The sequence below is a fragment of the Ranitomeya imitator genome, chromosome 1 (assembly GCF_032444005.1).
Source record: "Ranitomeya imitator isolate aRanImi1 chromosome 1, aRanImi1.pri, whole genome shotgun sequence".
NCBI classification, from domain to species: domain Eukaryota; kingdom Metazoa; phylum Chordata; class Amphibia; order Anura; family Dendrobatidae; genus Ranitomeya; species Ranitomeya imitator.
Window position 1 is genome coordinate 447,760,585 of NC_091282.1, and position 14,948 is coordinate 447,775,532.

Below are 14,948 nucleotides of genomic sequence, written 5' to 3' on the forward strand. Positions count from 1 at the left end.
AAAAAGATTACTGCCGGTCATAGGCGTTGGCTCATGAACACTACTCATCACCATATGCCCACTGTCACTGCTAACAGCTAGAGCAGGTGCCGCTGATGGTAGTGTTCATCAGCCGGTGTCTGTGCTATAAATAAAAATAATGGAGTCTCTTCTATTTTTGCTAACCAGCGCAGGCAAAACCGACAGTAGTGGGCTGCATCCCTCAGCTGTATCTCAGCTGGTTATTAAGAATAGAGGGGTCCCACGTCTTTTTTTTATTTAAATAATTTAAAAAAACAGCCTGGGGTCCCCCCCATTTTTGACAACTAGCCAAGCTAAAGCAGGGACCTGGTATTCTCAAACTGGTAGGGACCATGGATATTACCCCCCTCCAGCCAAAAAATAGCAGCCCACAGCCGTCCTGGACACTTTGCCCAGCTCTTCCCACTTGCCCTGGTGCGGTGGAAAGTGGGGTAATATTTGTGGGGCTGATGTCAGCTGTTTTACCGCCGTTGACATCAAGCCCAGGGGTTAGTAATAGAGAGGTGTCTATAAGACACCCCCATTAGTAATTCCTTAGATTGTAGAAAACACACAGCCAGAATAAAGTCCTTTAATTGAAATAAGCACACTGACACCTTTATTTGAATTAAAAAAGCAGTTATACTCACCTTTTTACGACTAATCTATTGAAGTCCATGTCCCCTGTAAAACAATAAAAATAATAAACAACATATTCCTCACCTGTCCGAAGTGAAGATAATCCTCAGAACCCCATGTCACCTGTAAAAAAACAGAAAATAAACAACCATATTCTTCACCTGTCCGATGTGAAGATAATCCATATTTGTCCTATGAAGATCCAAATTATTTGGATAGCGGTCACATCAGGGATGCAACCGCTATCCATGCCAGCTGACTCACACTGAGACAAGAGCGTAATCAAGCTCCTGCAGTGTGCAACGCCGAGTTGAACTTCCTCACGTAGTGAGAGGTGCCGTAATATCACAGGGGTTCATCCGCTATGAACTCCGGCGACCATTCTCATAGATGCTCAGGACGGCACACTGCAGGCCTGTCTCAGTGTGAGCCAGCTATCCAAGTCATCCGGATCTTCACGGGACAGATATGGATTATCTTCATGTCGGACAGGTTTGAAATATGGTTATTCTTTTCGGTCTATTACAGTTGACATGGGCATCTGAGGATTATCTTCAATTCGGACGGGTGAGAATATGTTGTATGGTTGTTTGTTATTTGAATTCATTTACAGGGGACATGGGCTTCAATTGATTAGGTGTAAAGGGGAGTATTACTGTGCTTTTTTTATTTCAAATAAAGGAGTCTGTGTCATATTTCAATTAAAGGACTTTATTCTGGCTGTTTTTCTGTGTTACAATCTAACTATGGGATTAGTAGTTGGGGTGTCTTATAGATGCCTCTCCATTACTAACCTCTGGGCTTGAAGTCAGCGGCCATAAAACAACTGATATCAACGTCAAACCTATTACCCCACTTGACATCGCACTAGGGCAAGTGGGACGAGCTGGGCAAAGTGCAAGAATTGGTGCATTTAATATATGCGCCTTTTCTGGGACGACTACGGGATGCCATGTTTAGTCTAGTGGGGGCAAATATCCACGGCCCCTTACCAGTATGAAAATACCAGCCCCCAGCTGCCTGATTTAGCTTGGCTTAGTTGTCAAAAATGCAATTTTTTAAAATTTATTTAAATAATGTATAAAAAAATACGTGGGTCCCCTATATTCTTGATAACTAGCTATGATAAAGCCGACAGCTGAGGGTTGCAGCCCACAGCTATCGATTTTGCCTGTGTTAGTTATCAAAAATAGAAGAGACCCCATGTAATTTTTTTTTAATTTATTTATTGCATAGGCTGATGAATTCTCCCATCAGCGGCACCTGCTCTTGCTGTTATCAGCAACAGGAGGCATACGCTGATGAAAATAGTACTCTCATCAGCCAACGCCTGTGAACAGCGGTAACCTTTTTCCTGCCGGACACAGTTGACAGTGTGAGGCAGCAGATGACAGCTTAGGAACTGCAAATCTCTGACCGGTAATGATCTTACCGCCGTTCAGAGCCCGTATTTGCCGCACTGTCATGCAGATGACAGTGTGGCAAACAATAGATGTTCAAGTCCTCAATTCCTCTGAATGGGATCCGCTACTGTTCTGGTACCAGAACCAAACTTGTTTTTACATGTGCTGCCGGACCTGAACGTCCACGGTTTCGCCCATCACTAGAAGAAAGCATTACAGACTATGAAATATTGTACTGCACTATAGAGAGACACTAGACAGGCAATGAGTGTATATATGCAGGCATTTTACAATTAAACCCCTTAACTATTTATGGCGTGCTATGTCAGTCATAAGTCTTCTCCCTGCCTGTGATGCGAGCTCACACGATCAGCGCGCATTTTTCCCAGCGGATGATTGCTGTGTTATTCATCCATCATCTGCCTCTTAACAACCGGAGCAAAGCAAGCAAAGCCTTTTAAATGTTACTCTCAATTTGTGATAGCAGCATTTAATGCACGCTGTTCTAACCACTCATTGGCACGCCATATACGACACCAATAGATTGTCATACTGAAGACCCCTGTGTCTGTCATAATGGTACTCCTGTGAAAACCTGTGGCTGGCATTTATAGGAGACCGTGATTTTTTCTATATGCACCAATGCTGTGGCATTGCTGCCTATAGCACAAGTGGTCAGATGATCGCAAGTTCATGTCCCCTATGGGGACTAACAAATACAGTGAGTAATAGAAAAAATGTTTTAAAAATATAAAAAAAAAGTTCAAATATCCCCACTGTTCCCCTATTAAAAATGAAGAAATAAAAAGAAAACAAAGCAAAAACACATTTTTGGAATCGCTAACCTCATAAAAGTCTGATTTATCAAAATATAAATCAATCTACCGTAATCGGTAAACAGCGTAATGAAAAATCAGAATAAAAACGCTAAAATTATGGGGTTTTTTGGCCACCGCAACAGGAAAAATGTAATAACAATGATCAAAACATCATATCTACCCCAATGTGATAGCAATAAGAACATCGACTTGGGGCTCAAAAAAGAAGTCCTCACACAGGTCCATATCCTGAAAATTTAAAAAGTTACAGATCTCAGAAAGTCGCAACAAAAAAGTCGCTATTACTTTTTATTTTTTTTTTAGAAATTTCTGAATTTTTCTCATCACTTAAATAAAACAAAAACTATACATGTTGGTATTTGCTAGCACTTTTTTTTGCTTTTTCGCCACACTTGAAATTCCCCCCTTTCCCCCCCCCGCTTTTCATTACATCATATGATACAATAGATGGTGTCATTCAAAAGTACAACTCATCCAGCAAAACCAAGCATTACATGGCTAGATCGACAGAAAAATAAAAAAGTTATGAATCTTGCAATAAGAGGAGGAACAAACGAAAGAACGAAAACAAAGAAACAAAATGTACACATACCAACCTACCACAGGTAAAAAAGTTCTTTGGCAATTCATGTTATTATTTTTTTTAAGATACAATGGTCTGAAAAGACTATTGTATGCTAGAAGTGTTTTGACCTAGGAACTTCTATATGCATAAGCATTATATCCTATAGAGTTACTAAATAACCAAGAAATATTCCACAGCAAAACCGAAAAATTATTTATTGACAAAACTATTAATAGTCACATTGACATATGCAAGCCACAAAAAGGCCTTTGGTTAAAGTACAAATAACGATCAACCAAAATATTCTGTATAGTCAAAGCATGTGAAATACTCATGTAGATCACATTACTGCTTAGTCTGTGTACACTGTATACGAATTCTAGAAGTACATCACTACAGTACTTTAGCAAAGAGTGCTGATCTCGGCTTTGGTGCAGCCCCATTTGCAACAAATGCCTGCCACTCCAATAGACAGTTCCCTCCTCCTTCTGGAGGTATTAATCCACGGAAAGCCATCGGAACCTGCACTGTTTTCTAATTCACTGGTATCATCCACCTGCCTTATATATTCACTGAAATCGTCTACTGGTGTGTAACTGTAATCATCATAGGAATGAAAAGTATTCTTCAGTGGCTGCTGTTTTAATGGTATGTTTGGCTTTAGAAGCTGTTCCAGGTGAGATCCAAAAAGTGACTGCATCTTTAACTGATGTAGTTCTTGGTTTGCAGAGTCCTGTAAAGTATCTTAAGAAACAAATGAAAAAAAAGACACAATTAAAAAAATTACAGCAGAACAATCAAAGCAATTTAGTCAAATCACCTTTTACATACAAAATCACATTTCCTAAAAAAATACTGATTTGACATGAATGATAATAAGCGATAATAACAATGATTAATAAGTAAAATAATGGTAATAATGATCTTGACACAAGAATTAGCCTTTAGGTTAATTTAGAAACTACCGTAGTTAAAGTGATATTCCCCCCCCCAAAAAACCAAGTTATAGGACTACCAGAAATAGCGAACAGCAGCGATCATCACCATAGACAATGAATGGAGCAGAGATTGGGCGTGCACACCTCCGCTTCTTTGAAGAATAAGCTGCAATGCCCTATTCCTTCAAATACTATAAGCATGTGTAGGGAGAAAAGTTGATAATTATTTGAATGGCGAGGGGCGGTCAAACCAAATATTGATTTGATTTAGATTTCCTTGTTGTTCATTCACTTTGTATTTTGTTAATTGATAAAATCAAGCTATTAAAGGGGTATTCTCAAGTTCTCTTGAGTAGCTTAGAGCTATGCAGTCTCCTTACTTCCTGGTTTCTGTCAGAACGGGCAATTCTCCTTGAGTGACAGATCTTAAAGGGACTCTGTCACCTCAAATTGGAGGGATATTTAAATGACTTTTTACCTGTCCGATGGGCGGGGTTTCATGTTCATTTCTCCACCCCGTCCGTCCCTGTTGTCCGCAATATGTTAGTGAATTAGAGTACTTGTCCTCCATAGTTGGCGCGTGCGCAATGCAATCTTCGGTCGCACACACGCAGTATGCTTTGCCCAACTGCGGGCAAAGCCGAAAAGGATTACTGCGCATGAGCCCGCGCACTATGTCCCGGAAGTATTTTGCTGTGTTGCGGGACATAGTGCGTCAGCGCATGCGCAGTAATGCTTTTCGGCTTTGCCCGCAGTTGGGCAAAGTTTACTGTGCGTACGCAACCGAAGATTGCATTGCGCACGCACCAACTATGGAGCACAAGTACTCTAATTCACTAACATATTGTGTACAACAGGTACGGACGGGGTGGAGAAATAAAAATGAAACGCCGCCCATCGGACAGGTAAAAAGTCATTTAAATATCCCTCCAATTTGAGGTGACAGAGTCCCTTTAAGTATTAGTATACGATAAATGTCAGCCCAAGTTCTGCAGTAACACATTCAGCTATCAGTGGTTTGTTCTAGCGTATACACGGTTATCATTATATTTACATATAGACATAGCAAGGCAGCTCTGTACCATAAGAGCCATGATGCTAGCTGTTGGGGATTGGGACTCTACAGGATTGTTAAGAGCAAGACTTATAACAGCAGCTTGTCAGTAGCTGAGAGGGAGGAGGAGGATGGTGAGCAGCTAACTGCTGTATAAAAATCAATGGGCTGAAGAGAGCTGTCTGGCATGTTTAGTGCTTAAACATGGCTGCTGCTATAGCAGATTGGTGGGGTTGCCAAAGTCGAATTCTGCATTTTACATATGTAGTGAAATAATCTATGGCCGGTTGGTACCAAGTTGCCTGTATGCTAAGAAATTCTTTACAGGCAATTAACTTTTGCGTTGTTTTCTATGAGCTTTTATTTTGTGGTGATTAGATAGATAAATGACCATACTTCCAGTCTTGTTTGCTTGAGCATCTCAGAGTTTACACAGTGATTTTCTTTCATTCCCATTAAAGATGTTTTGTAGAAATCTTCATTTATCTTATTGGAAAATGATATGACTTTTCTGACTGGCTCTAAAACAAGCAAGTCTATTAGGGAGGAAATAATAGCATGTCCCTCTAAGATTTACATAAACTCCAAAAATAAATTTGTAAATTTGTCAACATGTAAAATAAGGGGTACATTAATGACACTGGTACATACAAACACAATGGGACCGATTGATTTAGACTGGTACAGTATAGCTTTATGTACTGCGACCATATGATTTTATACTGAAGGACCATCCTCTATGTACTATGATAATGAAATACGACAAATGGTCTTTCATGCTACTGTATTACAGTAAAGCGCTACCTTTTATCACCTGTTGCTACCTGGAAACTGTCAACGAGCAGGCTAGTTATTATTGATCCATGCTTTTATGGCTGTGTTTTTGTTTCAAATATGTCAACACCTAAACATTGAAATATTCTGAGTCACATCTAAATATCTAAATCTGGGTCTTCTTGTGGAAATAAGTCTACAGTGACTATTGAATTGTGTGTTCTGAGCAATGCTGGGGAAATGATCTGAAGGTACAGTAATCTATATTACTTATCAATACAGGCCTGGGCACTATCACAGAAAAACTACAAATCCAATATATCCAACCAAGTGACCCGTCACTGCACTACACACTATAAAGAAATCTATAGATAAAATATATTAGATAATGTCTGTTCATAGAAGGGGACATGGCAGAGAAAACCTAAAATTTACAAACATTCTACATGATACTTTCCTGAGTTCTATGCAATATACTATGTGACTGGGCAATATACTACTTGGCTGGGCAATATACTACGTGGCTGGGCAATATACTACGTGGCTGGGCAATATACTATGTGACTGGGCAATTTACTACGTGGCTGGGCAATATACTACTTGGCTGGGCAATATACTACGTGGCTGGGCAATATACTACTTGGCTGGGCAATATACTACTTGGCTGGGCAATATACTACTTGGCTGGGCAATATACTACGTGGCTGGGCAATATACTACTTGGCTGGGCAATATACTATGTGGCTGTGCAATATACTACGTGGCTGTGCAATATACTACGTGACTGGGCAATATACTAAGTGGCTGGGCAATATACTACTTGGCTGGGCAATATACTATGTGACTGGGCAATATACTACTTGGCTGTGCAATATACTACTTGGCTGGGCAATATACTACTTGGCTGGGCAATATACTATGTGACTGTGCAATATACTACTTGGCTGGGCAATATACTACGTGGCTGGGCAATATACTACGTGGCTGGGCAATATACTATGTGACTGGGCAATTTACTACGTGGCTGGGCAATATACTACTTGGCTGGGCAATATACTACGTGGCTGGGCAATATACTACTTGGCTGGGCAATATACTACTTGGCTGGGCAATATACTACTTGGCTGGGCAATATACTACGTGGCTGGGCAATATACTACTTGGCTGGGCAATATACTATGTGGCTGTGCAATATACTACGTGGCTGTGCAATATACTACGTGACTGGGCAATATACTAAGTGGCTGGGCAATATACTACTTGGCTGGGCAATATACTACTTGGCTGGGCAATATACTACTTGGCTGGGCAATATACTACTTGGCTGGGCAATATACTACGTGACTGGGCAATATACTAAGTGGCTGGGCAATATACTACGTGGCTGGGCAATATACTACTTGGCTGGGCAATATACTACGTGGCTGGGCAATATACTACGTGGCTGGGCAATATACTACTTGGCTGGGCAATATACTACTTGGCTGGGCAATATACTACGTGGCTGGGCAATATACTACTTGGCTGGGCAATATACTACGTGGCTGTGCAATATACTACGTGGCTGGGCAATATACTACGTGACTGGGCAATATACTACGTGGCTGGGCAATATACTACTTGGCTGGGCAATATACTACGTGGCTGTGCAATATACTACGTGACTGGGCAATATACTAAGTGGCTGGGCAATATACTACGTGGCTGGGCAATATACTACTTGGCTGGGCAATATACTACTTGGCTGGGCAATATACTACTTGGCTGGGCAATATACTACGTGGCTGGGCAATATACTACTTGGCTGGGCAATATACTATGTGACTGGGCAATATACTACTTGGCTGTGCAATATACTACTTGGCTGGGCAATATACTACTTGGCTGGGCAATATACTATGTGACTGTGCAATATACTACTTGGCTGGGCAATATACTACGTGGCTGGGCAATATACTACGTGGCTGGGCAATATACTATGTGACTGGGCAATTTACTACGTGGCTGGGCAATATACTACTTGGCTGGGCAATATACTACGTGGCTGGGCAATATACTACTTGGCTGGGCAATATACTACTTGGCTGGGCAATATACTACTTGGCTGGGCAATATACTACGTGGCTGGGCAATATACTACTTGGCTGGGCAATATACTATGTGGCTGTGCAATATACTACGTGGCTGTGCAATATACTACGTGACTGGGCAATATACTAAGTGGCTGGGCAATATACTACTTGGCTGGGCAATATACTACTTGGCTGGGCAATATACTACTTGGCTGGGCAATATACTACTTGGCTGGGCAATATACTACGTGACTGGGCAATATACTAAGTGGCTGGGCAATATACTACGTGGCTGGGCAATATACTACTTGGCTGGGCAATATACTACGTGGCTGGGCAATTTACTAAGTGGCTGGGCAATATACTACGTGGCTGGGCAATATACTACTTGGCTGGGCAATATACTACGTGGCTGGGCAATATACTACGTGGCTGGGCAATATACTACGTGACTGGGCAATATACTACGTGACTGGGCAATATACTACGTGGCTGGGCAATATACTACGTGGCTGGTCAATATACTACGTGGCTGGGCAATATACTACGTGGCTCTGTGCTGTATACTATGCCGCTGTGCAATATACTACATGGCTCTGTGCTGTATACTACGTCACTGGGCAATATACTACGTCGTTGTGCAATATACTACATGGCTCTGCTGTATACTATATCACTGGGCAATATACTACGTCACTGGGCAATATACTATGTGACTGGCCAATATACTACGTGGCTGGGCAATATACTACGTAAATGGGCAATATACTACGTAAATGGGCAATATACTACGTGACTGGGCAATATACTACGTGACTGGGCAATATACTACATGGCTGGGCAATATACTACGTGGCTGGGCAATATACTACTTGGCTGGGCAATATACTACGTGGCTGGGCAATATACTACTTGGCTGGGCAATATACTACGTGGTTGGGCAATATACTACGTGGCTGGGCAATATACTACGTGACTGGGCAATATACTACGTGACTGGGCAATATACTACGTGGCTGGGCAATATACTACGTGGCTGGTCAATATACTACGTGGCTGGGCAATATACTACGTGGCTCTGTGCTGTATACTATGTCGCTGTGCAATATACTACATGGCTCTGTGCTGTATACTACGTCACTGGGCAATATACTACGTCGTTGTGCAATATACTACATGGCTCTGCTGTATACTATATCACTGGGCAATATACTACGTCACTGGGCAATATACTATGTGACTGGCCAATATACTACGTGGCTGGGCAATATACTACGTGGCTGGGCAATATACTACTTGGCTGGGCAATATACTACGTGGCTGGGCAATATACTACTTGGCTGGGCAATATACTATGTGGCTGGGCAATATACTACTTGGCTGGGCAATATACTACGTGGCTGGGCAATATACTACTTGGCTGGGCAATAAACTACGTGGCTGGGCAATATACTACGTGGCTGGGCAATATACTACGTGGCTGGGCAATATACTACTTGGCTGGGCAATATACTACTTGGCTGGGCAATATACTACGTGGCTAGGCAATATACTACGTGGCTGGGCAATATACTACGTGGCTGGGCAATATACTATGTGACTGGGCAATATACTACGTGACTGGGCAATATACTATGTGACTGGGCAATATACTATGTGACTGGGCAATATACTAAGTGACTAGGCAATATACTACGTGGCTGGGCAATATACTACGTGGTTGGGCAATATACTACGTGGCTGGGCAATATACTATGTGGCTGGCCAATATACTACGTGGCTGGCCAATATACTATGTGGCTCTGTGCTGTATACTACGTCACTGGGCAATATACTACGTCACTGGGGAATATACTATGTGACTGGCCAATATACTACGTGGCTGGGCAATATAGTACGTGGCTCTGTGCTGTATACTACGTCGCTGTGCAATATACTACGTGACTGGGCAATATACTACGTGGCTCTGTGCTGTATACTACGTCACTGGGCAATATACTACGTGGCTCTGTGCAGTATACTAGGTCACTGGGCAATATACTACGTAACTGGGCAATATACTACGTGGCTGGGCAATATACTACGTGACTGGGCAATATACTACGTGGCTGGGCAATATACTACGTGGTTGGGCAATATACTACGTGGTTAGGCAATATACTACGTGGACATGCATATTCTAGAATACCCGATGCGTTAGAATCGGGCCACCATCTAGTATGATTATAAAAGACATGTTATAATCATATGGAACCTTATATATGAAGGTAGGGGAGACTGAAGGTAGGGGGAGACTGGAGGTAGAGGGAGACAGCGGGCAGGGGGAGATGGGCTAGGGGGAGACAGGGGGTAGGGGGAGACAAGTGGCAGGTGCTTCCCAGACTGCTGTCTCCCCTTGCCCATTGTCCCCCCCCCCGCTGTCTCCACCTGCCCACATTCTCCCCTTGCCCATTGTCTCCCCCTGCTTGCTATCTGTCTCCCCCTGCCCGCTGCCTTTCTCCCCGACTGTATTCTCCTCTACCTGCTGTCTGTCTCCCCTAGCCTGCTGTCTCCCCTGCCCCCAGTCTCCGCAGCCTGCTGTCTCCCCCTGCCCACAGTCTCCCCAGCCCGCTGTCTCTCCCTGCCCGCTGTCTCCCCCTGACTGTATTCTCCCCTACCTGCTGTCTGTCTCCCCTTGCCCATTGTCTCCCCCTCCCCTCTATCTCCCCCTGCCCCCAGTCTCCCCAGCTCGCTGTCTCCCCCTGCCCCCAGCTCGCTGTCTCCCCCTGCCCCCAGTCTCCCCAGCCCGCTGTCTACCCCTGCTCCCTGTCTCCCCCTGCCGGCTGTCTCCCCCTGACTGTATTCTCCCCTACCTGCTGTCTCCCCTTGCCCATTGTCTCCCCCTCCCCTCTATCTCCCCCTGCCCCCAGTCTCCCCAGCTCGCTGTCTCCCCCTGCCCCCAATCTCCCCAGCTCGCTGTCTCCCCAGCCCGCTGTCTACCCCTGCCCCGTCTCCCCCTGCCCGCTGTCTCCCCCTGACTGTATTCTCCCCTACCTGCTGTCTGTCTCCCCTTGCCCATTGTCTCCCCCTCCCCTCTATCTCCCCCTGCCCCCAGTCTCCCCAGCTCGCTGTCTCCCCCTGCCCCCAGTCTCCCCAGCTCGCTGTCTCCCCAGCCCGCTGTCTACCCCTGCCCCCTGTCTCCCCCTGCCCGCTATCTCCCCCTGACTGTATTCTCCCATACCTGCTGTCTCCCCTTGCCCATTGTCTCCCCTCTATCTCCCCCTGCCCGCAGTCTCCCCAGCCCGCTGTCTCCCCCTGCCCCCAGTCTCCCCCGCCCTCTGTCTCCCCCTGCCCTCTGTCTCCCCCAGCCCTCAGTCTCCCCAGCCCGCTGTCTCCCCCTGCCCCCAGTCTCCCCCGCCCTCTGTCTCCCCCTGCCCTCTGTCTCCCCCAGCCCTCAGTCTCCCCAGCCCGCTGTCTCCCCCTGCCCCCAGTCTCCCCCGCCCTCTGTCTCCCCCTGCCCTCTGTCTCCCCCAGCCCTCAGTCTCCCCAGCCCGCTGTCTCCCCCTGCCCCCAATCTCCCCCGCCCTCTGTCTCCCCCTGCCCTCTGTCTCCCCCAGCCCTCAGTCTCCCCAGCCCGCTGTCTCCCCCTGCCCCCAGTCTCCCCCGCCCTCTGTCTCCCCCTGCCCTCTGTCTCCCCCAGCCCTCAGTCTCCCCAGCCCGCTGTCTCCCCCTGCCCCCAGTCTCCCCCGCCCTCTGTCTCCCCCTGCCCTCTGTCTCCCCCAGCCCTCAGTCTCCCCAGCCCGCTGTCTCCCCCTGCCCCCAGTCTCCCCAGCCCGCTGTCTCCCCCTGCCCCCCCCGGCCGCAGCCCCTCCATGCTCACCTGTACTTCGGTACCCGGGGCTCATCCCATCCTCCTGCTGCAGCCGCTTCCACCGGGACCCTCCACAGGCGAAGATGACCGCCCTGATAAACTCGCGGCCACATAACTTCACCCCGTACTCGGAAGCCGTAGCCGGACTCCTCTTTCCTCTCAGCTCCCCGGGCAGCGCAGACACGAGCATCAGCAGCGCTGCGAACAGCACCGAGCCCCTGAGGAGAAGCGCCATGTGTGGCCAGGTGAGGAGCACTGCTCTGCCGGACCGGACAGGGAACTTCAGGGGATGGCTGTAATATTGCAGAGCGGCCAGTTCTCGTCACTGTTCCCTGCGCCAAGCTGCCCCTTATATACCCCAGACGGAGCGTGAGTCACCGTGCCCCCCCCCCGCCTGCGTCCTCCATCACCTCACTGCAGCCACTATCGCGGCAACTTTTCGCTATAGTCTCTCCTTGTTCTCTCCGGGTTTCTAGAGAACTTCATGTACTAATATTTGGGTTGTGTTCACAGGAACAAGCAGGTTTTGACAAGAAATACTGTAAAGACATGAAAATGTAACAAACAGTCTATGAGCTCAGTGGTGTACATTGTAGTAAATGGCCGGATGCTAGCAGACACAATGATTTTTATGGTGTGAGGAAAATTCAGAAGTTGTGTTTCATCAGCCTTAGTGATGGCTGCGTCCAGTGGCGTAACTACAAAGTTATGGGCCCCGTGCGAACTTTCAAATGGGGCCCCCCCATACCAAAATATATAGGTGAATTAGAAATAGCGACACGCACAAACAAACACGATCTGCATTAGTATACATGCACCATTACAGAAGTAGTTGTAGGCTGTGTTCACAAGAGTGAAGTTCACGGTCTGTATACAGACCACAACCTCCAGGCTCGTGGAGGGTGTCCCGATCCAAACTCACACCCTGGTCCTCTTCAGATGGAGACAGTGACACCAGCACTGATTGGTGCCGGGAATCACAACAGCACATCACAGCCCCGAGGGGTCATCACAGCCACTGCACAGGAGGTGAGTATAGGTTTTATTATTTATCAGGGCTGAACATTTAGTTTAAGATGAGGTTGTTCTAGTGGGAGACAATTTAAACAGTGGACTCTTTATTAGCCCATGTGGCAACATTTCAGTTTCATATCAGAAAATTGTTCAGTTATTGATCTGAAACGTTGCCACATGGGCCAATAAAGAGTCCGACACTTTTATCACAATCAATCAGAGTGCTGTGTGTGTATAAATATATATATATACTAGCTATTGAACCCGTTCTACGCCCGGGTGGCGAGCATTTATATTGGTATATGGTCTCCATCATGTGCTGCTGCCATCCTGCGCCCGTTCTGTCATGTGCTGCTGCCATCCTGCGCCCGTTCTGTCATGCGCTGCTGCCATCCTGTGCCCGTTCTGTCATGCGCTGCTGCCATCCTGCGCCCGTTCTGTCATGTGCTGCTCCCATCCTGCGCCCGTTCTGTCATGTGCTGCTCCCATCCTGCGCCCCCGTTCTGTCATGCGCTGCTGCCATCCTGCGCCCGTTCTGTCATGTGCTGCTCCCATCCTGCGCCCGTTATGTCATGCGCTGCTGCCATCCTGCGCCCGTTCTGTCATGTGCTGCTCCCATCCTGCGCCACTATTGTATTATATGCCCCCCATAAGACGCTCCAGTGTGTATGCCCCCGTATGCTGCTGCCATATAAAAAAAAAAAAAAATACCATACTCACCTATCGTCTGGCTCCACTGCAGGTGTGTCTTCAAGAAAATGGCGCCGGAAAGCGCGGACTGCGCAGGCGCCGATTCTGGCAGCAGGTGGAGATCGCGGTATGCGTTCAGTGCTTACAGGAAAGAGAAGGAGATCCAGCTCAACGATGTAGTGAAAAATCCATCGTTTATTTCACTTCAAAATATAGTGAAAGGACAAAACATCAGCATACAAAAAAGTAAAAACCAAGGTATTTACCTTATATAGGTTATACCACTGTGCGTAATATACTGCGACCTCTGTGTATAGCTCATATAGGCCAGCTGCAGTGTGTATGTGTGTGTGTGTGTATCCCCTATCTGACCTCGGACGGGATAGTACGTCCGAGGTCAGATCCCCTGCTTTGATGCCGGGCTCCGCGGTGAGCCCGCATCAAAGCCGGGACATGTCAGCTGTTTTGAACAGCTGACATGTGCCCGTAATAGGCGCGGGCAGAATCGCGATCTGCCCGCACCTATTAACTAGTTAAATGCATTTAACTACCGCATCCAGCCGGGCGGCCGGAAATGACGTCATTGCCGACCCCCGTCACATGATCGGGGGTCGGCGATACGTCTCCATTGTAACCATAGAGGTCCTTGAGACCTCTATGGTTACTGATCACCAGTGGCTGTGAGCGCCACCCTGTGGTCGGCGCTCACAGCACACGTGCAATTCTGCTACATAGCAGCGATCAGCAGATCGCTGCTATGTAGCAGAGCCGATCGCGTTGTGCCTGCTTCTAGCCTCCCATGGAGGCTATTGAAGCATGGCAAAAGTAAAAAAAAAAGTTAAAAAAAATGTGAAAAAAATAAAAAAATATAAAAGTTTAAATCACCCCCCTTTCGCCCCAATCAAAATAAATCAATAAAAAAAAAAATCAAATCTACACATATTTGGTATCGCCGCGCTCAGAATCGCCCGATCTATCAATTAAAAAAAAGCATTAACCTGATCGCTAAACGGCGTAGCGAGAAAAAAATTCGAAACGCCAGAATTATGTTTTTTAGGTCGCCGCAACATTGCATTAAAATGCAATAACGGGCGATCAAAAGAACGTATC

General features: G+C 46.2%; 1 protein-coding gene across 1 annotated transcript; it reads right to left on the minus strand.

Annotated features, from left to right (window-relative positions):
• Positions 1–3,633: 3,633 nt before the first annotated feature.
• On the minus strand, positions 3,634–12,493 carry LOC138657866 (relaxin-3-like). Its single transcript, XM_069745490.1, has 2 exons — positions 12,144–12,493; positions 3,634–4,190 (listed from the first exon to the last, which is right to left on the minus strand). The coding sequence occupies exons 1-2, from the start codon at positions 12,367–12,369 to the stop codon at positions 3,850–3,852; spliced, it is 567 nt and encodes a 188-aa protein (XP_069601591.1). The 5' UTR covers positions 12,370–12,493; the 3' UTR covers positions 3,634–3,849.
• Positions 12,494–14,948: the final 2,455 nt, after the last annotated feature.